This window comes from Sorex araneus, chromosome 6 (genome assembly GCF_027595985.1).
Source record: "Sorex araneus isolate mSorAra2 chromosome 6, mSorAra2.pri, whole genome shotgun sequence".
In the NCBI taxonomy this organism is placed as follows: Eukaryota; Metazoa; Chordata; class Mammalia; order Eulipotyphla; family Soricidae; genus Sorex; species Sorex araneus.
In genome coordinates, this window is record NC_073307.1 from 166,498,612 (window position 1) to 166,523,719 (window position 25,108).

The window sequence follows — 25,108 nt, forward strand, 5'->3', positions numbered from 1 at the left end:
GGATGGGAAATAAAGTCTATTCTAAAATAAGACGCAGGCTGGCGCTTTCTCTCGGAACCTGCGTCCGCCCAGGGCCGCCTCGTTATTTTTAATGCGCCCACTTCCTCAGCCCGCCCCCTCTGCCGTTCCCATGCTCGTGGCTGAGGAGTCCCAGCGGGGGATCGATCAGACACGGGCCAGGGCGGCGTGAGCCCCCTCGCCCCTCCCCCGCGTGTGAGCACTGAGCGCGCTGACCGAGAGCATTTCCTGCAAACGCCGCGGGCAGGACCCCGGAATGAGGACAGCCCCGCGGGCCAGGGGCGGGCGCAAGCGCAGAAAACACTCTTTCTTTTTTCGGGGAGGGGGTTGGATTTGGGGGGAAGCGCCCCGTTTAGCACAGTAAGGTTTAGTTCCGGCTCTCTCGGGGACCACCCCTGCCGGGACCCAGGGGGCTACTCCTGGCTCTGCACTCAGGAATTACTCCTGGCGGTGCTCAGGGGACTCTATGGGATGCTGAGAATCGAACCCGGGTCAGCTGTGTGCAAGGCAAACGCCCTCCCCGCTGTGCTGTCGCTCTGGCCCCGCTTCCTGCCCCTCTGAGACAGTTTCCCTTGGGGGCCCAACTCCCCAGCACGGCAAGGCTTCCCGAAGTGATGAGAGAAGCCCCTTCCCCCTCCCCAGCGGGCCCCTGGGGGGGGGGGGGCTCTGTCTTCACCTTCGCTCCGAGACCCCCAGTGACGGGGACTCAGGCGGCCTCTTGGCTCCGGCGGTTTCCGGGAGGGGCGGGGGGCCACTCCACGCTGTCATGCTCAAGTCCCCCGGGGGCACAAGCAAGCAGGACCCTGGGCCGTGCCGGCAGGAACGAGGAACACAGACCCTCCACTCCGGCCAGCGCCGATGCGGGCCAAAGAGCTTTGGGGTCCTGGGGACCCACTTTGGGGTGTGCCCACCTGGATCCAGCTATGCCTGAGGCGGGACATTTCCTGTCCCTTATGCCCCAGTCGCTGCTGAAGAGAAGCAGAGGGTTCTGCCGCTCTCCGCCTCATTTCACCGAGGCCGTGAGCCAGAGGCCGCGAGGCCTGCCCTGGGCGCTGGCCCTCGGGGTGCCCTGGGTGGCACCCGGCGGTGTCTCCTGCCCGTGGCCGACTTCCCAGACACAGAGACGCAGGAGCCGCCTGCCTGGGAGCTGGTGGGGCGCTCTGGGGGGATGCCGTGGGGGGTTGAGGTCCCTGCAGGGCTCTGCTGGACGGGCGCTGGGGGCCCAGCGGAGGCTGGACGGGCGCTGGGGGCCAGCGGAGGCGGCCTCGGGCCGGGGCGGCCGTTCCTGCCCTTCTGCTCTGGAGGCTGCGGTTCCGCGCCCAGGCTGCAAGGTGACCCATCTGCGGAGATCTCGGTTTATTTTAAGAAATGCCAAATATTTAAACCATTGCTAGACAGCTTAGAATAATGAGCGCCGGCTGACGAGTCCACGTAGGCCTCCTCTCCTCAGAGCGAGTGTGTGTCCTGGTCGCGGAGAGGGGCCCAGCGAGGCCGGCCCTGCTCGGGGAGCCTCGCGTCTGGGCAGCTCTCCCGGTTCCCCAGGGGCAGAGCAAGAGAAGGGGCTGCCCACGGGACCCTCTGCTCCCTTCGGGGAGACTGGGCCGTAGGTGGCGGGAAAGGCCAGCTTCAGGCGCGGCTGGATCCAGGCCCCGTGTCTCCTGAGCTCCCTCCTCCCGCCTCTGCCACGACTGCTCCCCAGAGGGGCCCCTGCAGCTCTCTCCAGGGGCCACAGCTGCCCACCGGGCCGGGCAGTCATAGAATTCCTGTGCCTGCACTCGCGGCCGGAGCGCTGAGTCAGCTCTGACTGTCCCCACGCCCAGCTGGGAGCTGCTCGGCTGCGACTGGCCAGCCCGGAGCGGTCAGTGCCGTGAGCCGGGTGGGCTGCAGGGGGCAGCGGGAGCAGGGACCCCGACCCCCGTCGCCCGCACGGGTACTCAGGCTGGGCTGGGCTCAGACAGCAGCTGGCAGAAAGGCCGCTGTGCCGCAAGGGCCGGTCAGATGCCCAGCACTGGCCGCAGCTTCGAGCTGTCCCTGCCCTGGTCCCCCGCCCCCGCGTCTCTCCCCACCCTGCACCCCAGCAAGGGCCCGCACCGAGCACTCACACCCGATCTTCAAGCCCCCCTGGCACGTGGGAGGACTTGGGTCCTGCTCTGACTCTTGGTACCTGATGGGGATGACGGTGGAGACGGGGAGATAATGGGTGATGGTGAGGGTGGGGATGGCGAGGGGGAGGATGGTGGGGAGGATGGTGGGGAGAGTGGTGGAGAGGATGGGGAGGATGGTGGGGAGGATGGTGGGGAGGATGGGGAGGATGGTGGGGAGGATGGTGGGGAGGGTGGGGAGGATGGTGGGGAGGATGGTGGGGAGGATGATGGTGGGGATGGTGGGGAGGATGGGGAGGATGGTGGGGAGGATGGTGGGGAGGATGGGGAGGATGATGGGGAGGATGGTGGGGAGGATGGTGGGGAGGATGATGGTGGGGATGGTGGGGATGACGGTGGGGATGGTGGGGAGGATGGCCTTGGGGTGCTGGGGGTGAACGCTGCCCCCACCACTGTGACTTAAACATGTGCTTGCAACCAAGCAGGTGTCTCATGCAGGTGAGCACAGCCCCGCTGCCTGATTTCGCCTCTTCTCACTGCCGGGTTTTGGGGGTGCAGGTCGCGCCCTCCTTGGCTCCCCTTCCCCAGAAGCTCAAGGCCCTGCCACCTGTCACTGCCCACCCCACCGTCCTGCCGGGTGCCTCTCCTGGGGACACAGTTGCCTGCCCTACCCTGTCGGCGCTCCCTCGCCCAGTGCTCGGCTCAGGTGTCCCCCTCCTCCTGCGACCTGCCCATGCCTGCGAGAGTGGGCACTGCCCCCGACTCCCTACAGCCGCCCGTGCTCCTGCCTGGGCCCCTCCCCTGGGAGCACCAGGTCCTGGGGTGCTCCTTGGGATGTGACAGAGGCCAGCAGTCTGCATGGACCTAATTCCCGTTTCCATCTCTGCCCATGGAAGCATGGACAGAGCTGGCAGGAGGTCACGGGGTGCGGGGGGGCGGGGGGGGGGACGACAGGCATGGCTGGGACTCGAGGGAGCTGGCGCCCCCTGAAGGCCGTGGCCGGTACCGTGCTGTTTGGTGTGCCTGCAGGTTAAGGCTTCAGTGCTTTTCAGGGAGCATTTGGGAAAATGGAGAGAGGGAGAGAAAGAGAGAGGGCGAGGAGGGGAGGGGGAAGGGAGGAGGAGGGAGGGGGAGGGGCAGGTGGCTGCCCCCCTCCCCCTCAATCCCTGCCACAGCGTGTGGTCCCCAAGGCAGGGAGGAAGGGAGGGAGGGAGGAAAGGAGAGGGAGGAAGGGAGGGAGGGAGGAAGGGAGGGAGGGAGGAGGGAGAGGGAGGAAAGAACAGGAGAGAGAGGAAGGAGGGAGGGAGGGGAGCGGCAGGCAGGCAGGAAGAAGGAGGAGGGGGACCGTGGGGGGCTGGTTCCCGCCCGGCCCCCTCCCCTCCCCCGCTCTTCCAGACTCTTCTGTGCCCAGTTGGTGCGAGCAGGTGCGTCTCCCACACGCACCCCTCAGCCTCTGAGCACTGGGAGGGGGGGGGCAGGGGCTCGGGGCTCTGCCCCTCCCCGCTGGGCAGCAGTGTTACGGGGGGTCCCACGTGCCCCGGTGCCATGGCCGGCCTGCGGAGCACTGCTTCCTCCCCCGTCTCCGAGCACAGCTGGGCCCGAGAGCGGGTCCTGCCCCGTCCCCTGGGACACAGTCTCCTTCTCTGTCGCCTCCTGCTTCGGCCAGTGGCCGGGGAGTGCTCGGCGGTCAGCAGGATTGGAGGGGGCGGGGACAAGTGGGTGCAGGGGTGGAGAGTGAGACTTAAACATGGCGGGCGGGTGGGTGCTGGGTGGAAGGTGGGCGAGGGAGGGTGGCCGCTGGGCGGACGGTGGTGGGGAGGCGGGGATAGACGGACGGCAGCGGGAGCAGGGCGGAGGGCGGGTGGAGAGGCGGGTGAGTGGCTAGATGCAGGGGACTGCTGGACGCTGCGGGGCCGGGGCCTTTCTCCAAGGAGCCTCTCGCCTGCAGCCCTGCGCGGTGACCCTGGGACACGCACCTGTGGCCGCCCTGGGCAGAGTGAGCCACTGCCGGGCGGCCACAGGAGGGGCCCCTCTGCCTGCGCGTGGCCGAGGCTCCGGGCTCGGGAGGACCCGGGTCCTGCCTTTCCCCGCGGTTTCCATTCTGCACTGCGCCCCACGGTGCATCAAGGGTCCCGGGCGAGGTCCCCGGCCTCCCCCGTCCGGCCCTGGACCTTCCTCCGTGACCGGCATCCGCCGCGTGCCTGGGCGGTGACGGTGAAGGTCGGAGGTGGCGTGTACCCTGGGAGAGACGCCTCCTGGCGTCAAGGGCGAGAAGGCCCAGCCGGGAGCAGTCCGGGAAGCCACGTGGGCCGCGGGTGTCTGCTGCAGCCAGGAGGCGGGGGCGGGGGCCAGGTGACGCAGGGCCCGCGCGCGGTTGCCGGAGGGAGAGCGGCCATCCCTCCCCAGATAAATGCGACGATCAAACCGCATCAATTATGCACCGCGGAGGGAGCTGCGTCCTTCCGTCCCTCCCTTGCCTGGCGCGTGCTTGGCCCCTCAGCCCTGGCGGGGGAGGGGGCAGAAGGACTCAGCTTTAAGGGACCAGCCCCAGAGGGGAGGGCTCGGGAGGGCTCTCAGCGGGGCCCCTCTGGGGCGGGGGGGGGGGGGGTGCCAGCTGACAGAGCAGGACCCGGGTCAATATTTGCTGAACCCTCAAATGTCCTGGCCGCATCCCCGGCCAGGGCGGGCGGGAGCCCTGTGGCAGCGTCTGGCTCTGCACCCGCTGGCCGGGCGGGGCCCGCGTGGGGTCTGAGTGTTAGATTGTCTGGTGGTCCCGGGGCCGGGGCAGACCCCCACGGCTGGGCCCATTACCCCCGGGTCCCCCAGTGCGCTGTGCCTGGGAGCTGGGGCGGGAGCACGGGGCAGCCGGGACTGACAGGGACCCACTCAGGGTGCCCGTCCCCAATGGCCCCAAGTGAAGGGCGCGGGGCTGTGCCCAGGAAGGGGCAGCCAGGATGGGGGGCCCTGTGGGACCAACTCTGGGCTGCAGCCTGGCACTGGGGAAGGTTGTAGGGGCAGGGGGCAGTCCCCCAAACCCAAATGGCAGAGCAGCACCCAGGGCACACAGACCCTGCCCATGTCGTGGGCACTGCCCAGCTGCTGGGCCCCAGCATGGCCTTGACCATCACCCCAGGGCGGAGCACAGCTGCTTCCCGCAGCAGAGGGGAAGGGGAGGCAGTGAGCATCCGGCCAGCAGCCAGAACTCCAGAGAGGCGGCATCCGAGGGCACAAGGGAGGGGGCACCAGCGGCCCAGGGGTGGGCAGTGAGAAGGAGGGTCTACGTGTGAGCAGGGTGTGGCAGCTGGAGGGTGAAGGCCTGGCCTCACCGTGTCCTCATGGTGCCAAGATGCAGGATGAGGCTCCTGCCAGCCGGGGGGGCGGACCCCAGCCCCGTCCAGCCCCGCCCAGCCCAGCTCAGCCCCGCCCCTCCCCGCCCCACCCAGCTCAGCCCCGCCCCGCCCAACTCAGCCCCGCCCTGCTCAGCTCAACCCCGCCCAGTCCCGCCCAGCCAAAACCGAGCCCCGCCCCACCCAGCCCAGCCCCGCCCAGCTCAGCCCCGCTCCGCCCAGTTCAACCCCACACAGCCAAAACTCAGCCCCGCCCTACCCCGCCCAGCTCAGCCCCGCCCAGTTCAGTCCCGCCCTGCTCAGCCTAACCCAGCCACGCCCCGCCCAGCCTTTCCCAACCCAGCCGTGCCCTGCCCCAACCCAACCCCGCCCAGCCCTGCCCCACACAGTCCCGCATAGCCCCCCCACAGACCACCCCTACCCCCCACCCCCCTCAGCCCAGCCCAGCCCAATCCTTCACAGCCCAGCCCAGCCCCAACCCCAGCCCAGCCCAGTCCAGCTCCTGCCTCAGTTTACCCTCCTCTGCCACATACTTATCCAGGTCGGGCCCTCTGGTCTTTCAGCAGGTCCTGGGTCCGTGCAGTGCTGAGGCTGCGACGGGGATTTGTCCTTTGACATTCTTGCCAGCCAGACTTGCTTTACTCGCTTCAGCTGGGCTAAGGGGCTCTGTGCCCACAGTTGGTGCCCCCCAGGCCACCGCAGCGGGGTGCTCGGAAGCCAGTCTCCGGGAAGGGCCTTGCTTCCTGTCCTGCAAAGAAGGCGGAGCTGGGCAAGAACCAGGACCAGCGGGCGAGGGCCCCGGGGGGCAGGAGCGGTGCCAGCAGCGATCTGTCACCCTCAGTGTCGGGGTCTGTGACCAAGGGCCTGGGGCCCCTGCACGCCCGTCCCGGGGAGTCCCCTGCTCAGGGCCACTCTCCCGCTCACCTTTCATCCTCCTGCGGGTTTCCAGTCAGCTGCGCCTTGTGCCCGGGGCGTGCCATGTGCCGGCTGCTCCCCGCCGGTGCCAGGGCCCCTTGGAGCCCCCCACGCCCATGCACTCTGTGTGCTGTGTGCTGGCCCCCGGGTGCTCCCGTCCCAGGGGCCCGACACCCCGGCTCCACACGGTGGAGATGTTCCCCGGCGGCCGCCCCTGTGGCTGGGGCTGTCCCGCCCACCGGGTGCAGGCCCCCCCACCCCTAAGGGCTATTTTGTTTGTTTGGGGGCCGTACCCCCTGGTACTCGGGACTGACTCCCGGCTCTAGTGCTCAAGACTCTCCTGGCAGGCTGGGGGTGGCACGCGGGTGCCGGGGGTTGAGCCTGGCCCGGCCGCTTGCAGGGCAGACACCCGGCCCGCTGCACTGTCCCTCTGGCCACGCTGACCGCTAATGGGCGAGCGCAAGGCCCATGACTCATGACCCCGGGGGCAAAGGGTCAGACACCTCGGAGCCCGGACAAGGGGAGGAAGCAGCCGGCAAGACAGACTCACGGCACCGGAGTGTCAGCGCCTGAACGAGAGGGCCCTGTCGAGGGCTCCGAGGGCACGCAGGCTCCGGGTTCGACCCTTGGCACCCCCCACCCACACACCCCGGCACTGCTGCACTGCTCATTGAACCACCCAGCCTGTTCAGTCCTCTGGAATGTCACTGGGTCCTCGGTCACGCCTCAGCACTGCTTGGGTGCCCCCAAATGGTAGCTCAGACACATGTCAGATGTGCCACGTGTGTTCAGGGACGTGGAGGAGCTGTGAGCTGCTGGGAGAAGCAGGGAAGCCTCATGTATAAAGATTCCAGACCACGGGGCTGGAGCCACAGCACAGCGGGGAGGGCGTCGGCCTTGCACTCGGCCGACCCGGGTTCGATTCCCAGCATCCCATAGGGTCCCCCGAGCACTGCCAGGAGTAATTCCTGAGTGCAGAGCCAGGAGTAACCCCTGTGCATCCCCGGGTGTGACCCAAAAAGCAAAAAAATAAAAATATTCCAGACCAGGAGGAATGGCGGGCGCCCTGCAGAGCGCGGGGCAGCGCCGAGCTGCCGGCCAGGAAGCAGCTGAGGGCTGAGAAGGAACACGCCGGACTCAGCCAGACGAGCACAGTCTTCTGAGTATTAAAATAAGCCAAGTGCTGACCTGCGGGCATGAAAGGAAAAAGCAAGTGAAGGCTGAAGAAGCACTTTTCCAGGACTGGTGGGAAAGTAATCAGATGATTCATTAGGTTTACAGTGGACCCTGGGGGCCGGGGAGGTGGTCCAGTGGGTAGGGCACTTGCCCTGGCTGTGACAGGCCTGGTTTGACCCCTGGCACCACAAGGGTCCCTGAGCACCAGGGGGGGGGCTGCAGCAGAGACTAGCAGACACCCCTGGGCATGGCCTCCAGACAAATCAAAACCTGATTATAATGGATGCTGGTGTTAAAAAAAAAAAATCTACAAGAGTACAGAAAATGAGCGTTTGGAGTGGAAATCTATTGCTTAAAAGGTTCTGAAGCTCTGGGTGACGCGGTCAGACGTTTAAATGACGAGTTAATAATGCAAGAGAAGGGGCCAGCAGGGCGGCACTCCTCTGCAGGAAGCCTGCGTGGGTTTTTTTTTTTCCAAAGAGAGGATGCTTTTTGTTTTTGTTTTTGTTTTTGATGAATCACCGTGAGGGGCAGTTACCGGCTTCCAAACTTCCATGCTTGCGTTTCCGTTGATGTCCGCGTGCCTCCTCCAGTGCTCATCCTCCACCACCAACACTCCCAGTGTCCCTCCCGCCACCCCCACCCCTTCCCCGCCTCCCACCCCTGCGTGGCACAGCCCCCCCCCCCAGCCTGCCCAGAGTCAGCCCTGAGCACCACAGCCGTGGGGGTGAATTCTGGGGAGCACGTGCGTCCGGGCCGTGGGACTCTGCACGTCAGGACCTGAGCTGCGATGCCCTGGCTCCAGGGCCCGGTGGTCCTGCTGGGTGGGTGGGGTGGGGAATGGCTGTGTGGGAAAAGGCCTCAAGACGCTCCTGGCTGAGCCACGCCAGCCACAGAGGCCCGAGAGTCCCCGCGGTGTCCCCGCTGGGTGCAGTGGGGCCTGCAGAGCGCGGGAGAGGGACAGGGGAGCTGACCGCTGGCCGCGGCCGCAGAGCTGGAGTGACCCGTGGCTGGGCGTGCACAGGCTCCCGCCGCCCCTGGGGTGGTCGCGGTCAGTGCTCAGGGCTGGGAGGGCCGAGCATGGCCAGGCGGCCCAGGACCCGGCGTCCAAGGAGTCTGAAGAAGGGACAGGCGGGGCTGGAGCGATAGCACAGCGGGGAGGGCATTTGCCTTGCACGCCACCGACCCGGGTTCGATTCCCAGCATCCCATAGGGTCCCCCGAGCACCACCAGGGGTGATTCCTGAGTGCAGAGCCAGGAGTGACCCCTGAGCATCGTCGGGTGTGGCCCGAAAAGAAAAAAAAATAATAAGAAGAAGGGGCAGGCGAGGCCAGAGCTGGCGTGGCTGGGTGGCACCGCCCGCCCAGGGAACGCCCGGGCTGGCACCGGCGTCCTGGCGCAGGCGTGAGCAGCGTGACGCGTGCTCAGACTGGGGGTGGCGTGTGCGCACACAGCGCCCTGGCCGTGCTCTCGGCTTGGCGAGTGCTCGGGACTGTCCCGGCTCTGTGTCGGGGTGAGCGCGGGGGTCACCCCACAGCCCCTGGGCACCGCCTGCATTCGCCCACGGGGCTCATTCTCCCGGCACCCTCCCACCCCCTTGCTTCCAGAAATGCATGCTGGGGGTCTCAAAGCCCACCCCCGCCCGTGGGTGGTGCAGGAGGGCCAGCGGCCAGCACGGAGCAGGGGCCTGAGCACTCCCTGCCCGCCTGCCGCCGGCCAGCACGAAGAACGGTTTTCGATAAGAAAAAAAAAAAAAGACACAAATCACCAAATTCCCGATTTCAAAGCCTCCGTCCCAAACGATGGTTTTTTGGAGCAAATTTTCCGGAACACCCTGGGTGTAAGGCCGCGGCGTTTTCCCATAGAAGGAGCGTGATTCCGAGCTGTCCGGGGGCGCGGGAGGGCGGGCGGCCGCCGGGTGACCCTGGGCTTGGGTGATGCAGCACAGCAAGGGTCAGAGGGGAAGTGACGCCGGCCGGCAGCTTCCCAGAAGCCATCGCCTCCGCGGAGAACAAAGGGCCGATTCTAATTATTATTTTTCCGGGGAGCAGCGGGGGGCGGGCACTGCATGCTGCTCGGGGCTGGCTCCGGGCGGGGCTTGGGGGGCGTCAGGGGGTGCCGGGGATCGAACCCGGGTGGGCCACGTGCAAGGCCAGCACCCTCCCCGCTGTGCTGCACGGCTCTGGGTCCTGCCTTCATTGATTTCATGGAGAAAGAGGAAGGGTCGTCAGGGGTGGGGGGCAGAGAATGTTCTTTCTCTGCGGCTGCGAGGGCCCAGCCGGAACTTCTGTTTCCCTCGGGGTCTCCAGGACTCAGCTGTCCCCAGAGATGAGAGACAGATGTCTCTGCAGGACTGTTTGCATGGCACAGCCCTTGTCGTTCAACCCTCCCTTGACGCTCTTTAAAGAACTTTAAAAAAAAATTTTTTTTTTATAATTACAAATAAAAGCATCATCGTAAAAAAGGCCCCGAGGAAAGCTCGGGATCGCGGCGTCAGCGGGCGAGCTGGCTCCAGACGCCGGCGGAAACAAACCGTATCTCTGTGGGACGAATGTTTTGAAATGCGGCCCGAAGCCAGCCAGGTTCCAGAAACGCCGGCCTGCACGCCACGGCCTCCTCGCAAAAGTCACACGGAGCCGAGGTATCAGCCTTAAAAATAAAATCGCTTCTCCAAATATTTTGGTGAAAATAGAAACTTTCCGTTTTATGAGATATTATTTTTGTCTTCCAGCTGGACTCAAAGTAAAACAAAATATTAAGGCTTAATTCCATTTTATTCCAACTGTTTAACTTCGCCCCTGAACTCCGAGATAAACATTTACCCGACGGACGGGGGACGGGCCGGTGGGCCAGAGCCCACGGCATAGTAAACACCGTCCTGCTGAGCCTCTCCGGCTCGCCGTAAATCCTGTCAGTCTCTCAGCTGTCCTAGCGTCTCTCGCGGCTGACCCGGCCCGAGTGCGAGGCTCCAGAGCACTCCTGTAAGACGGATGAGTTTATTCTCTCTTGTCCCCGTCTGGCTTCCAAAATAGCCGTGGAGCTGGGCGCGCGGCGGGTCAGCCTGGAACCCGTGCCAGCTCGGACCCGGGTTCTCTCTCCCCCCTCTCTCCCCCTCCCGCTCTTTCCCTTCCTCCCTCCTGCCCTCTCTGCCTCTTCTCCCTTTCTCTCTGCCTTTCTTCCTCCTCAGCAGTGCCTGGGCCACACTCTGAGCCCCTCCTGATGAATGAATGAATGAATGAATGAACAAGTGAATGACCATATATCTCTTCCCTTTCCCGTCTCCCTCCTCCTCCCCCTTCTTCCCTCCCTTCTTTTCATCCTTCCCCTCTGTCCTTCCTTCCTCTCCCTCCTCCCCCTTCCCTTCCTTTCCCTCCTCCCCCCTTCCCTTCCTCTCCCTCCTCCCCTTCCCTTCCTCTCCCTCCTTCCCTTCCCTTTCTCTCCCTCCTCTCCCTCCCTTCCTCTCCCTCCTCCCCCTTCCCTTTCTCTCCCTCCTCCCCTTTCCCTTCCTCTCCCTCCTCACCTTCCCTTCCTCTCTCTCCTCCCCCTTCCCTTCCTCTCCCTCCTCCCCCTTCCCCTCCTCTCCCTCCTCCCCTTCCCTTCCTCTCCCTCCTCCCCCTTCCCTTCCTCTCCCTCCTCCCCTTCCCTTTCTCTCCCTCCTCTCCCTCCCTTCCTCTCCCTCCCCCCTTCCCTCCCTCTCCCTCCTCCCCTTCCCTCCCTCTCCCTCCTCCCCTTCCCTCCCTCTCCCTCCTCCCCTTCCCTTTCTCTCCCTCCTCTCCCTCTCTTCCTCTCCCTCCTCCCCTTCCCTCCCTCTCCCTCCTCCCCTTCCCTTTCTCTCCCTCCTCTCCCTCCCTTCCTCTCCCTCCTCCCCTTCCCTCCCTCTCCCTCCTCCCCTTCCCTCCCTCTCCCTCCTCCCCTTCCCTTTCTCTCCCTCCTCTCCCTCCCTCCCTCTCCCTCCTCCCCCTTCCCTTTCTCTCCCTCCTCCCCTTCCCTCCCTCTCCCTCCTCCCCTTCCCTTTCTCTCCCTCCTCTCCCTCCCTTTCTCTCCCTCCTCCCCTTCCCTCCCTCTCCCTCCTCCCCTTCCCTTTCTCTCCCTCCTCTCCCTCCCTTCCTCTCCCTCCTCCCCCTTCCCTTTCTCTCCCTCCTCCCCTTCCCTCCCTCTCCCTCCTCCCCTTCCCTTTCTCTCCCTCCTCTCCCTCCCTTCCTCTCCCTCCTCCCCCTTCCCTTCCTCTCCCTCCTCCCCTTCCCTTCCTCTCCCTCCTCCCCCCTTCCCTTCCTCTCCCTCCTGCACCCCACCCCGGGGCTGAGCCGGAACTGGAACCTTGACCAGGCCCCCTGGGCCACCCGAGGCTGCTGGCCGGAGGCTCGGGCAGGAAGCGTGTGCCGGGGGCCTGTGCAGCAGAAAGTAGACAGACAGGATTCCGGTGCCGGCCCGTGTTTGCCAGAGGAAACAGGTTCTTCTGGAATGTCCAGGGCTCTGGCCGGCTTCTGGGGCTCGTGTGTCCCTGGAGCCCCCTGGGCTCTGGCTTCCAGGTGGACGACGGGGATGGACGGGCAGACGCGCTGTCTTCTCTTCCTGCCCGCGGGGGGTGAGGCTGAAGGCCCGGGAGAGGCTCGAGCCCGTGCAGAGAAAGCCCCGTCCCAGCCCCCGTGGCTGTCCCCAGCCCGGCCCCCGCGCCCCGGCCCCCGCAGCCGCAGCAGTCAGCCCCCCCCCCCATTTGTCACTGTCACTGTCACTGTCGTCCCGGTGCTCATCGATGTGCTCGAGCGGGCACCAATAACATCCCCATTGTGAGACGTGTTGTTACTGTGCTTGGCATGTCGGATACGCCACGGGGAGCTTGCCATGCGGGCTCTGCCGTGCGGGCGGGACACTCTCGGTAGCTTGCCGGGCTCTCCGAGAGGGGCGGAGGAATCGAACCCGGGTCAGCCGCGTACAAGGCAAATGCCCTACTGCTGTGCTGTCGCCCCTGCATCTAGGTCAAGTTTATCCCTGGGGGTCTCGGCTTCCTCATCTGTCAGACGGGGATAAGGGTTATCGGTGCAGTTGACAAGGCCCTGTGGCCGTGTACAGACGCTCCCTCAGTCGCGGCACTGCCGGGGGCCACAGGCAGATTGACACCTGATGGCTCAGGACCGCAGGGCGTCGCCGGAGACTCTCGGAGGGAGTGAATGAGGGACTGAACTAATGAACCACAATGAACCGAGGTTATTCTCCCCCTCCGTCTCTCCCTCCCTCTGCCCCCTCCCTCCCTCTCCCCCCGCCCTCCCTCTCCCACCCTCTCTGTCCTTCTCTCCCTCACTCCCCCTCCCTCTCCCCCTCCACCTCTCTCCTTCCCACTCTCTCCCTCTCCCCTCCCTTCCTCTCCCCTCCTTCCCTCTCTCTCCCTCTCCCCTCCCTCCCTCCCTCTCCCCTCCCTCTTCCCCTCCCTCCTTCTCCCCCCTCCCTCTCCCCTCCCTCCCTCTCCCGCTCTCTCTCTCCCTGTTTCCTGGGCCCTGCCCCTGCTGCCTGCAGAGCCCCCTGGCCCCGCGGAGAGCAGACAGAGTGCATGCTGGGAGAATCCCAGCCCCAGGTGGGGGCCCTCGCCCTGGGGTCACCCCCGAAACCAGCGCCAGCCTGGCCGGACAGCAGCCACCGCGGCTCAGGCCTCTCTGGGCCGGGCCAGCAGAGTGGAGGTCGCGGGGCAGCACCCAGGCCCCCCGGCTCCCCCGCCCGGGGTGCGGCCCCTGCGCCCTCCCCGGGGCCCCAGGCCCGGCCCGCGTCCGGCTCTGCCGTCCCTGAGCTGTGCGCGCGGCTCCCACCTGAGGCTCCAAATCTCCGTGTTTGGAGGAGAGCGGGAGGGGCCCCCACTCTGCACGGGGCTGGGGGTCTTCGAAGGACGTGGGCGCGGGGCCCAGCGGGTGAGCCCCCCACTGGCCCCCAATGATGGCCTCCCCAGGCGTCCCGCCCGCCGACCACACGAGCCCCGGCTGCTTCTGCTCAGAGCCACTCAGTGCTCCGGAGACAGTGCTCGGGCACGCACCGAGGCCTGCGGAGGTCTTGAGGCTGTCCCGCATGGACCCCCTGGCAGGAGGCACTGGGGTGGCTGCTTGGTGACTCGGGGTCACCCCACTGCTGTTGCACCTGCCCCGCGGGCGGCCCTGGGCCATGGCGTGGCCCCCGGGGGCCCCAGGGCCGCGGTGGCCTGTCTGCAGTGGCTGCGGGGCAGCCCCTGGTCCCCGCTGGCCCGGCCCCAGAGGCCCCCTCCCACCTCGCTGTCCTCGGCTTCGCCATCTCTGTCCCCCGAAGTTCTGGCCTCGGGTGCGGCCGGTGTCCCCACCGGGCCCTGGGGTCAGGGTGCACCCGCGGGTCACTGGCCACTGTCGGGGGAGGGGCCGCGGGGCCGGGCTCCGCCAGGTGGCAGGTGGGCTGGCTCTCGGGTCTGCGCCAGCCCCTGGGGGACGTTTGCCAGGACCCCTGGGGGGCGGGTGTGCCTGGGGCCCCCGTCTTGCCCCCCCCCCCGTGTCCCCCGCATTCTGACAGTCACTCGCTGCCCTGACCTTCCACGGCCCAGGATCGGGCCACTGCTCAGCCCCTGCGCTCTCGCGACGGTTCCCCGTGGGCCGAGGACCCGCCTGCCTGTCGCCGTCACACGCGTGTCCCGTGTGGGGAGGGACCCGGAGCCCCGGCCACGGGCCTGTGCTGGCTCTGGGGTTGGCTTCGGGTCGCACCCGGCCGTGCCGGACCCGTGCGGGGGCTGAGACCCGCCCTCCTGCGCCCAAGGCCTGGGCCGCGCGGCCACGGGAGGTCACGGGGCAGCCCCCGCCCTGCCCTCTCCCTCACGCCGTGGGGGCGGCACCGTCTCCCTCCCCCTCAGGGACAAGAGCACGGGGGTGTGCCGAGGGCTGCGGACTCAGGACAAACTGCGGCGCGGGGGTGCCAGCGGGAGGTGCCAGGCGGGAGGTGCCAGGCGGGCACCAGCCCCTCCCGTGGCCTCAGCCCTCGGCCCCTACACTCCTCAGGGCCCTCACTCGCCCTTCTTTGCACACGGCTCTGTCCCGCAGACTGGCCAGGTGCCCGGCCCCGCCCGACCCCCGCCCGGCCCTGCCCACACCCGCCCGGTCACGCCCACGCCTGCCCGGCCACGCCCACACCCGCCCCGCCCCACCCGGCCCCGCCCCGCCCCGCCCCCGCCCGGTCCCCACGGCAAGTCCGGCCCGTCCCCCGCGGGGCGGTCCGCGCGAGCTCCTGCGGGCAGCGGCCGGCTGCTCGGGGCTGCTCAGGTCCCTCGTGGGCCTGGCGCGCGCTGAGGGGACCTGCCGCTGGTTCTCGCTGCCGCGGCCTCTGACCCCTCTGACCCGCGCGGGTGCGGGAAGCCGTGTTGGAGACCTCGGCTGCAGCCCGGTGAGGGAGAGTCCCCCCCCGCCCCCGCCTGGGCCCTCGCCGAGCCCCCCAGCCCTTCTGAGCCACTTTTAACAGCGTTTCAAAAGTAGCGTTCCAAAAGGCCCGAGTTTTCCAGTCCCGTTGTGCCCGGTTTCTAGAAGAACAATCGCTTTTAAATATTAACCGTGTGCGCCTGCCCTGCCAAGTCCGTGTATTGATCCTGCTCCTTCACTCGGAATGACCGTGTCCGGACAATGCCCTCCCTCTCTGCCTCGGCCGGCGCCGTGTCATTGCCTCGTCTTGCCCCCGAGAGAGGGGCTGGGTGGGAGCACTGTGGGCAGGAGTACTGTGGCCAGCTGAGGGAGCTGCTGTGGGCCAGGTGAGAGCACTGTGGGTGGGAGCACTATGGCCAGCTCGGGGAGCAACTGAGGGCTGGGCAGGAGTACTATGAGTGGGAGTACCATGGGAGGCTCTGGGAACTGCTGTGGGCTGGGTGGGAGCACTGTGGGTGGGAGCACTATGGCCAGCTTGGGGAGCAACTGAGGGCTGGGCAGGAGTACTATGAGTGGGAGTACCATGGGAGGCTGAGGGAGCTGCTGTGGGCTGGGTGGGAGCACTGTGGGAGGCTCTGGGAGCAACTGTTGGCTAGGTGGGAGCACTGTAGGAGGGAGCACCTTAGGAGGCTGAGGGAGCTGCTGTGGGCTGGGTGGGAGCACTATGGGAGGGAGCACTGTGGGCGGCTGAGGGTGCTGCTATGGGCTGGGCGGGCAGGAGCACTGTGGGTGGGAGCACCGTGGGCGGCTGGGGTGTGGCTGATGGTTCACCCCATCCTCAGTATCAGTCTCTGCTGAGGTTTTACTTCCAGGTGTCCCTATGCGTCCGCAACTCCTTGAGGCTCGTCCCACTCAGGACTCAGTCCTGCACACGTCCTTCACATGACCGTCACATGACTGTCACGTGTCCCCGTGTGTCCCTCACATGTCCACACTGTGCGTGGCATCTCATGCTACTCTCATGTTCTCAGTGTACCCTATACATGCTTTTCCATGTCCTATGTATCCTTTGCATGTCCTCCACATGTCAGCATGTGTCCTATACACGACTGTAACATGCCCTGCCTATCTGCTGCATTTGCCCTTCATGTTTCTATCCTGTTCCCTGCATGTGCCTGTCACATGCCCTATATGTCACACAAGTCCTGTACGTGTGTCACGTGCCCCATGTGTCATGTGTCCTATGTGTGTCACACATGTCCTGTACGTGCCTGTCATGTGTCCTGTGTTGTCGGTGTCTCATACCCTACATGTGTCACAAGTGCCCTGTATGTGTCTGGTACATGTCCTATGTATATCACATGTCCTACATGTGTCACGCATGTCCTGTACGTGCCTGTCACGGGTCCTGCACGCGTTCCAGGCAGGTCTGCATCATCCTGCGGTGTGTGGTGTTTCCGTGGCGGGTTCTGTGCCGAGTCAGACGTGCCGTGTAGACTGCTGGACTGTCCCTCGTCGCGGCTCCCCTCGTGTCAAACTTCAGGAAAGGGAGTTGGTGGCTCGGGGCTCCCCTGCCCGTGCTGGCGCGTGCCATGGGCCTGGGGCTCGCGCGCCCGTCCCGCGGGCCCCTCCCGGGCAGTGGTCGCCAGGCCGCGCTGCAGGTTCCGCCCGTTTGTTTGCTTTTCCCTGTTTGTTTTTGGGCCACACCTGGCGGTGTCAGGAGTGACTCCCGGCTCAGTGCTCAGCGATCCCTCCTGACGGACGAGCGGCTGCCCCGGCCAGCGCCCCACCCCGCCCCGTGAGCTGCTTGCCTCCTGGCCGTGCCCGCTCCCCCCGCTGCCCGCTCCCCCCGCTGCCCACAGCTGCCACGTGGCACAGTGGCCGCTGGTGCCGGGCAGCAGGGCTGGGCCCAGCGCTGGCCCCCCCCCCCCGTGTGTCGGTCTCCCCCCGTTCACCAAAGTACTTGCTGGGCTCAGGGCTCCCTGCCGCCGCCTCCCCTCAGAGACGGGCCGTGGGGGTGGGGACAGCAGGTGCTGAACTGGGTCCTTCCCGAGTCTTTGCCGGGCGCCACCCCGACCTTGCGCATGCGAGACCCTGCGCAGGCCCGCCCGCCCGCCCTCGCCCCCGCCGTGGGGCCGGCCCCCACCCCCCTGCCCAGCACTGCCCGTCTCCGCGCCAGGAAGGTGCTGCCGCCCCACTGCGGCCCCGCGGTGCCACTGGACGCCCAGCACCCTGCAGGGGTGCGGCGGGCCGAGCGCTCAGGGCCGGGGAAGAGTGGGGAAAGTGATCCTGGAGGGTGGGCCCTGAGGGGCCTCCCCTGTCGTGGCCACGCCTGGCCCAGGGGCAGACCGAACCCCCCAGGGTAGGGCCAGGGAAAGGCCCCGGGCCCAGGTCCCCCACTCCAGACCCCCGTGTGTCCTGCTGGGCCTGGCAGGAGGGACCCTGAGCACGTCGGGCCTGGGGTGGGCGCAGCCCCCCCCCATCTCCAGCCTCGGGTCCTGATGAGGAAGAACCAAAGGAAATGGACGCGGCCGGTCAGTGCCCCGAGTCCGCCCTGGGGACGTCCTGTCCCCCCCCCCCCCCCCCGCCCCAGACTGACCACGCACCCGTCCCGGCACAGGCCCTGGGCGTGGCAGGAGCCGGGCCCTGCACAGGGGCGGGGGGGGGGCTCGCCCTGCCCGGGTGTGGTGGGGGCTCTACCGGGCTGTCAGGGTGAGTCAGAGTTTGCGGCTCTGGGCAGGGCGGGGGGCTCTGCCCCGGAGTGCTCCCGCCCAGGGCCTGGGGAGCAGCCAGGGCCCCTCCTCGGGGTGTGAGCCCGCGGGGTCCCCTGTCAGGCTGGTGATGCCTCTCAGGAGAGCAGGTCTGGGGCACAGCGCGCCTGGGAGTGACGCCGGGGACGCTCGCGCCCGCCCACCCTCGCCTCCCCCGTCCCCCCGTCCCTCCTGTCCTGGTCCCTCCGTCCCTCTGTCCCCCCGTCCCTCCTGTCCTGCCCCGTCCCTCCGTCCCTCCTGTCCTGGTCCCTCCGTCCCTCCGTCCCTCCTGTCCTGCTCCCTCCGTCCCTCCGTCTGTCCTGTCCTGGTCCCTCCGTCCCTCCATCCGTCCTGTCCTGGTCCCTCTGTCCCTCCGTCCCTCCTGTCCTGCTCCCCCGTCCCTCCGTCCCTCCTTTGCGCCTCACCTGCCCCCCAGGGGCTCGGGGAAGGTGCTCTGAGGAGCACGCGGCCTCTCTCACACCTGCTGGCCGCCAGGAGGCCGAGGGCCCCACAGAGCCCGGCCTGGGGTGGACACGGCTCTGGCAGTTGCAGGGACGAGGCGGCGCCAGCCCCTCCCAAGAGCCTCCACACGTGCGCCCCGCCCCCGGCCCTGGCCCCAGGCGGCCCCCGGGCACTGCTTGGCCGTGCGGCCCAGTGAGCCCTGTTAGGGTGTCTGTGTCAGGGTCCCGTGTTAGGGTCCCGTGTCAGGATGTTCATGTTAGGGTCCCGTGTTAGGGTCCCGTGTTAGGGTTCTGTGTAGGGCTCCATCTTGTGCGTGTCGGCCTCTTGGGGTGGGGAGCCCGTGATCCACCTGCCAGCCAGGCCACAGACTCGCAAGGGGCCGCCTCTCCTCTCCCTACCCTGCAGGTCCCCCTCCCCCCCGCTCCCCGTGACCCTTTAGGACTTGGAGGAAGCCACACCCCCTGTAAAACTTTCCAGAACCTTCCGTGACCTTCCAGACCTTTCCAAGCTCTGCTCCAGAACGTCTCCGACACGCCAGTGACAGATCCCAGGGCGGGTGGCGTCTCCCCGGCGCCCAGAGCTGGCACGTCCAGGTGATCCGTGTCCACCGAGAGACCCCAGGGTGCTCCGGGCCTGGGGAGGGGCCGCCACAGGAGCCGGTCACACCTGCAGGCCGGTCAATGGGGCTATTGTGGAGGCCGGACGGGGCTTCCAGAACCTTCCTCAGGGGCTCATCCGCTCGCAAATGTTATGACAACAAATCTCGGAGGAGAGTGTCCTGTCCCGGGTGGGGCCGACCCCGCTCACGGCCGGGTCTGCCCAGGGCTCGCGCTGGCTCTGCCCGGGGATGCCCTCGGGGACGCTGTCACCCGCCTCTTCCCGGCCGGCCCGAGACTCGGCAGACGCCCGGCGGTGCCCGCGGGAGGGGCCGGGATCACCGGGGCCGCCAGCTCGGGGACCTGCCCCTCTGCTCCGTGCCGGGACCCCTGCGTGGGGCTGCGGGCGCTGGGGGGGAGGGGACGGGGCCGCAGCCCCCCCAGCCCGAGCTCAGACCCGCCGAGCTGCTGCCCCTCGGACAGTGCTCTCGGCCTGTGGGCCCACGCGGTGGGCGGCCTCGGGGCGGCCCAGCCTGGACCTGCCCACCCCCAGGCCGGGCCGGGCACGGCTGGTCGCAGGGGCCACGGGGACCCCTCAGGATGCACGCAGGACTCGCATGCGTGTGCGCATGCCTATGTCAGTGTGCCCATATGTGCTGTGGGTGTGTGTCTGTCTACATGTTTCTCTCATGGATGTATGTATGTGGCATGTGCACATGTATACCACGTGGGTGTGTTTGCATATGTTTATGTGTTGTGTGCACGTGTGTATGTGTTTGTATATGTGCATGAGTGTGCACATGTGTGCTGAGTATGTTTGCATGTCTGCGTGTTTGTGTGCCTAACACAAACTTTAGGATCCAACCCATGTGCTCTGTCTGCATGAGCAAAGGGCTAGAGAGGGCTGCTCTCTGCCCAGTGCTCTCCCTGAGGAATACTCCACAGTGCTTTCCCTAAGGGCTACTCTCCACAGTGCTCTCCCTGAGGGCTGCTCTCTCCACAGTGCTCTCCCTAAGGGCTACTCTCCACAGTGCTCTCCCTGAGGGCTACTCTCCACAGTGCTCTCCCTGAGGGCTGCTCTCTCCACAGTGATCTCTCTGGGGGGCCCTCTCTAATCCTGGACACTAACCTCAGGGGCTGTTCCCAGGTGTGAGAGTGAAGGCGGCCGGAGTGGACAGCCCAGTCACACCGGAGGCGGCACGAGGCAGAGAAGAGCGGAGCAGGCCCGGGCGAGGCGCTGCTGAGAGAGTGGGTGTGGGAGGCAGGAGAAGGCGAGGGGGCGGGAGGGGAGTGGGGGGGGTGAACGCCTGAATGAATGCAGGGTGAGGGGAGGAGTGAGTGGAGACGTGCCCGAGAGAGTGAGTGAGTGAATGAACGAATGCAGGCCTGGGGCAGGAGTGAATGAACGTGTGTCGGAGAGTGGAGTGGAGATGGAAGGGAGTGAATGAATGAAGGAGTGAGCGCATGAATGAATGCAGCAGAGAACTAATCGCAGGCGAGCCAACGAAGGCAGCTGTCACGCAGGTCAGGGGCTGCCCCAGACCCCCTGGGCCCCGCCCCCGACTCGGTGCCGGGGCGGGGGGGGGGGGTGTGGGAGGGGTGGGCAGGGGCGGGTCCGTGCGAGCCCTGCACGGGGCCTCCCGCTGTCCCCGCGTGGTGTGGCTCGTGGCCGCGTCCCTCCGGTGTCGGGGCCCGCTGAAGTCTGGCGAACAGAGTGGGAGAGACAGACCCGCGGGAGGCCCAGCGCCGGGCAGGGCTTTCTCCCCCGGCAGACGCGGCCCGCAGGCACTGGCCCTAGCCCTGGACACGGCTCCCGAGAGGCGCCCAGGGCGGCGGGGCGGGCGGGACGGACCAAGGTGGAGCGAGGTCTCGCTCGCTTGGCTTTGCCTGCTTGAGGCGCTCAGGGCATGTGAGCGGCCCCCCGAGCCCGGGCCGGGGGCTCCCACGCGCGGCGGCGTCTGCCTGAGGCCCCGGGGGCCGGACGGGGCCCAGAGTGTGTCCTCCTGCGGTCATCGAGGCCGGGTCAGGAGAGGCGCCGAGTCGTGGCCCCCAGGGACGCTGCGGAGTCGCCACCCAGTCCCCGGGACGCCCCCTCGCCCGCCCGAGCAGGGGGGCAGGGAGCAGGGGCCCCGCTGGGCCTGTCCAGGGGAAGGACGCGGCGTGGGCCAGGCCCCGCGCCCCTGGGCAGCGCAGCAGACGTGTGTGTGAGTGGAACAGACACATGCTGGGGGGCCACTGTCCCCCGCCAGGAAGGGGCCGAGCGAGCGGGAGCCCAGAATCAGGACAGACGCTTCAGGGTGATGGGGCGGAGCTGAGCTGGGCACGGGGCGTCCTGGAGGGCTTCCTGCAGGCGGCGGCGGCGGGGCCGGGCGTCTCCCAGGACCATGCCTCACGTTCCTCGGGGCGGCCCGAGCCCTTGAAGCGTCTGAGAACCTTCCGGGGGGGCTGGTCCCGTGGGCGAGCCGGGCAGCGTCTGCTGCGGGGCCTCTCGCTCTGGCGGCCCTGCCCAGACCCCGGTCCAGCTGCTGCCCGGCCTGCTCGGACGCTGACATCAGCCGAGGCAGGAAGTGAGCGTGGCCGCCGCTGGCCCCTGCCCTCGCGGCTCCTGGGGGGGGGGCTCCCCGCCGCTGGCCCTGAGTCACAGCAGTTCACTTGTTCCGGGCCCGCCCGGGCCGCCACCGCGCCCGCCTCATCCCCGCCAGGCCTGGCCCGGCCGGGGCTGCCCCTTGGGCACCCGCTGGCACAGGGCAGAGCCGCCCAGCCAGGGCACCCCCCCCCCCCCGCGGGCCCCTCCGCAGGCCCACCTGCCTTGACAGCGGCTAACGCGTCTCAGTCTGAGTGAGAATGTGTGTGTGTGCGGGGCCGTGGGCATGTGTGAGTGTGCATGCGTGTATGAAGGTGTGGGGGGGCACATGTGCTTGTGTATGTGCATGTGTGTGCATGTGAGTATGTGCGTGCAAGGGAATGTGCATGTGTTTTTGTGTGCGTGCATGTGTGTGCATGTGTGTGCATTGTGTGTATGTGCGTGCATGGGTATGTGTGCAGGTGTTTGCGTGTATGTGCATGTGTGTATGTGTGAGCTGTGTGCTTGTGTGTGTAGATATGTGTGTGCATGTGTGTTCATTGTGTGTGTATGTGCGTTCATGGATGTGTGCATGTGTTTGCGTGTATGTGCATGTGCGTGCATTGTGTGTGTGTGGGTGTATGTGCGTGCAAGGGTATGTGTGCAGGTGTGCGTGTATGTGCATGTGTGTGTGCTTGTTTGAGTATGTGTGAGTTGTGTGCTTGTGTGTGTATGTGTGAGTTGTGTGCTTGTGTGTGTATGTGTGAGTTGTGTGTTCGTGTGTGTAGGTGCATGTGTGTGCGTGTGTGTGCGTGTCTGGGATCCGTGGAATGGGGGGCGGGCAGGGTGCCCAGCCTTGGAGTGGCCTGGCGGGTGGCCCCTGTGCTCTGCGAAGGGGCTGATAAGATCAGCCCCCGCTGGGCTCCGGGTTCTTCTGGGGGTGACGCCCCTCGGGGGAGCACGCAGGCGTGCCTGGGGACGCCAGGCCTGGCAGGACCTGCCCTGCCCCCAAAGCAATGAGGGGCCCGCCAGGAGGAGCCCCGGTGGCCAGGCCCGCCCAGGGGGTCTCTGTCCGCCCCCGGGAGACTCAGGCTGACACGGTCCCGGGCGCGGTGGGTGTGGCCCTCGGCCGGGAGCCACGTTCCCCACACGCTCGATAAAATGTCAGCAAAGACGCAAGTGTCTTGGAGGAACGGCACCGTCACACGCACGGGCACCGTGGGGCCACCTCGGGCGGGCCAGCAGGGCGGCCCGGAACCCGCCGGGCTACACCTGCCGGCAGCTCCCCGCCGCCGTGCCCATGGGCAGAGTCGCCCCGGGTCTCCCGTGATGTCTCCCGAAGGGGCGGGCAGGCAGCGAGCGCCTGCTGGGGGGTCCCGGGCCCCTGTGCAGGGTGGGGGTCTGTCCTCCTGAGTGTCCCCCCCCTGCAGGGGACGGCTGCCCCGGGACCCTGGCTGGTGCAAAGCCAGCGCTGCGGGGGGCTGGCGGGCGTCTGGACACGCAGAGGGTCCGCCCCTGATCAGGGGCTGAAGACAGGGCTGGGCAGCGTGGCGGGCGCACACGGGCACCGCGGGCACAGCCGAGGGTCACTCCACACCTGGGGCACGGGGCGCCCGGAGGCAGCAGGTGTTTCCACTCCCCGGAAGGTGCCCTGTCGGCGACAGTCGGGCTGTTACCAACGAGGGTTAGAGTGAAGGGACGGAACCGTGCACCTGTGTGCATGCATGTAGTGTGCGTTTGTGTGTGTTTGAGTGTGCGTTTGCATGCGTGCATGTGCATGTGTGCATATATGTGGGAGTGTATGGAGTGTGTGTAAGTGTATATATGTGCCTGAGTGTGTGTGCATGCTTGAGTGTGTGTGCGTGAGTGTGCATGAGTGTGTGTCTGAGTGTGCATGTGTGTGTTTGTGTGCGCGCACATGTGTGTTCATGAGTGTGCATGAGTATATGTATGTCAGTGTGCAAGTGTGTGAATTGTGCATATCAGTGTGCATGAGTGTGCGTGAGTGTGTAAGCATGTGTGAATGTGCGAGAGTGTAAGTATGTGTGAGCATGCAAGAGTGTGTGTGAGTGTGCATGGGTATGTGCGTGAGTGTATGAGCGTGTGTGAGTATGCTGTGTGTGAATGTGTGTGCATGTGTGAGTGCACGTGTGTGTCTGAGTGCGTGTGCGTGTTTGTGTGCGTGCACATGTGTGTGCATGTGTTCATGAGTGTGCATAAGTGTCGTGTGTGAGAGTGTGTGTGAGTGTGTGTGTTTGTAAGTGTGTGTGTGTTTGTGAGTGTGTGTTTGTGAGTGTGTGAGTGTGTGTTTGTGAGTGTGTGAGTGTGTTTGTGAGTGTGTGTGAGTGTGTGTGTGTGTGAGTGTGGTGTATGGTTCCTCCAGCCCAATCTGGCCCCTAGGGACACGGTCTCCAGGCTAGAGGCAGGCAGCACCCGGGTGCCACCCAGCTCTGCCTGCCCACCCCTGGGGCACCTGTGGGCCACCCAGGGCCACCGGCCAGGCCCACCCAGAGGACAGTCCGGCCTGGGCCTCTGAGCCTCTCGTCTGTGCAGGGCCCACAGGGGCGCCAGGCAGGGGTGAGGCAGGGCGGGCGGCGGCCTGTGACCTCCATCGTCTTCCCACGGAGCTCGGTGGTCCAGGGAAGGACGGGGCCGAGGGAGGTGGGAACAGGCCCCTGCCCCCCCCCCCCACATCCCGACTGAGGAATTCGCCGTAGCAGCAGCTTTAGACTCTCTCCCGCGCCACTGGCCGGCGCCAGTCGTGCTGGACGCGGTGAGACATTGTCAAGGAGGTGTTGTGATCAAGGTGCGGCAGGTTCTTTGGCCTGGGTGCTGGGGTGGGGCGCAGTCCTGGACGGCTTCCGGAGTTGGTGGCACTTGGCACCCTCTGGAATTACCAACAGGATATAAGGAGGACCCGGGGACTTCCTTCCCACTGGGCAGGGTGGCCGGTGGCCCTGGGCGGGAAACCTGAGCGGACTGCGGCTGGCGCAGGGCGTCCTCCTCCGGCGAGGGGCGGGATTCTAGGCGCCCGGCCCCGGGTCCGGGTGCGTGAGGTGGGGGGAGTTCCAGAGGCTCCCGGGAGGCAGGAAACCCCTCCCCACGCCGGCCCCCTCCCCGGCCCGGAGAGCCCGGCGGCCAGTCCCCGCCCGCCTCGGGGGGCGGGGCCCCGGGCCGGCGCGGCAGGCAAGCCGGGGAGGCTCCCGGGCGGAGGTGAGCGCGGGTGGCGGCGGGGCGGGGAGGCCGCGCGCCGCCCGGATTCGCGCTGGGCCGGGCCAGGTGACGGCGCGGCGGGCCGGGCGCGAGGTGGGGCGGGCGGCGGGAGGCGCCACGTCCGGGGGGCGGGGGCCGGGCCGAGCGCGCGCCGACGCCGCTGTCCCCGCTGCAGCCGCGGCCGCTGTGGATGCGGAGCGCGCGCGGGCGGCCGCTCCCCGCGCACCGACGGCCGCGATGCGGGTCCACGACAGCTACTCGACGCTCCCGGCCGAGGACCGCAGCGTGCACATCATCAACATCTGCGCCCTGGAGGACGGCGGCCGCCGCGCGTCCGAGGGCACGGTGAGTGGGGGCCGGGGCCGGGCGCGGGGGGCGGGCAGGGGCGCGGGGCAGGGCGCGGGGGGGCCGGAGCAGGGCGCGGGGAGCCGGGCAGGGGCGCGGGGAGCCGGGGCAGGGCGCGGGGTGGCCGGGGCCGGGCGCGGGGGGGCGGGCAGGGGCGCGGGGAGCCGGGCAGGGGCGCGGGGCAGGGCGCGGGGAGCCGGGGCAGGGCGCGGGGAGCCGGGCAGGGGCGCGGGGCAGGGCGCGGGGCTGGGGGGGGCCGGGTCCGGGCG

The 25,108-nt window shown here is 67.3% G+C and overlaps 1 protein-coding gene across 3 annotated transcripts in view; it reads left to right on the forward strand.

Moving 5' to 3' along the window:
- Positions 1 to 25,108, forward strand: part of ANO1 (anoctamin 1) — a 90,418-nt gene that overhangs the window by 18,656 nt on the left and 46,654 nt on the right. For all 3 annotated transcript variants that reach the window (XM_055144107.1, XM_055144108.1, XM_055144109.1), the window contains exon 2: positions 24,670 to 24,839. In XM_055144107.1, the coding sequence (XP_055000082.1) occupies positions 24,670 to 24,839 (170 nt within the window). The remainder of the gene's footprint in view (positions 1 to 24,669; positions 24,840 to 25,108) is intronic.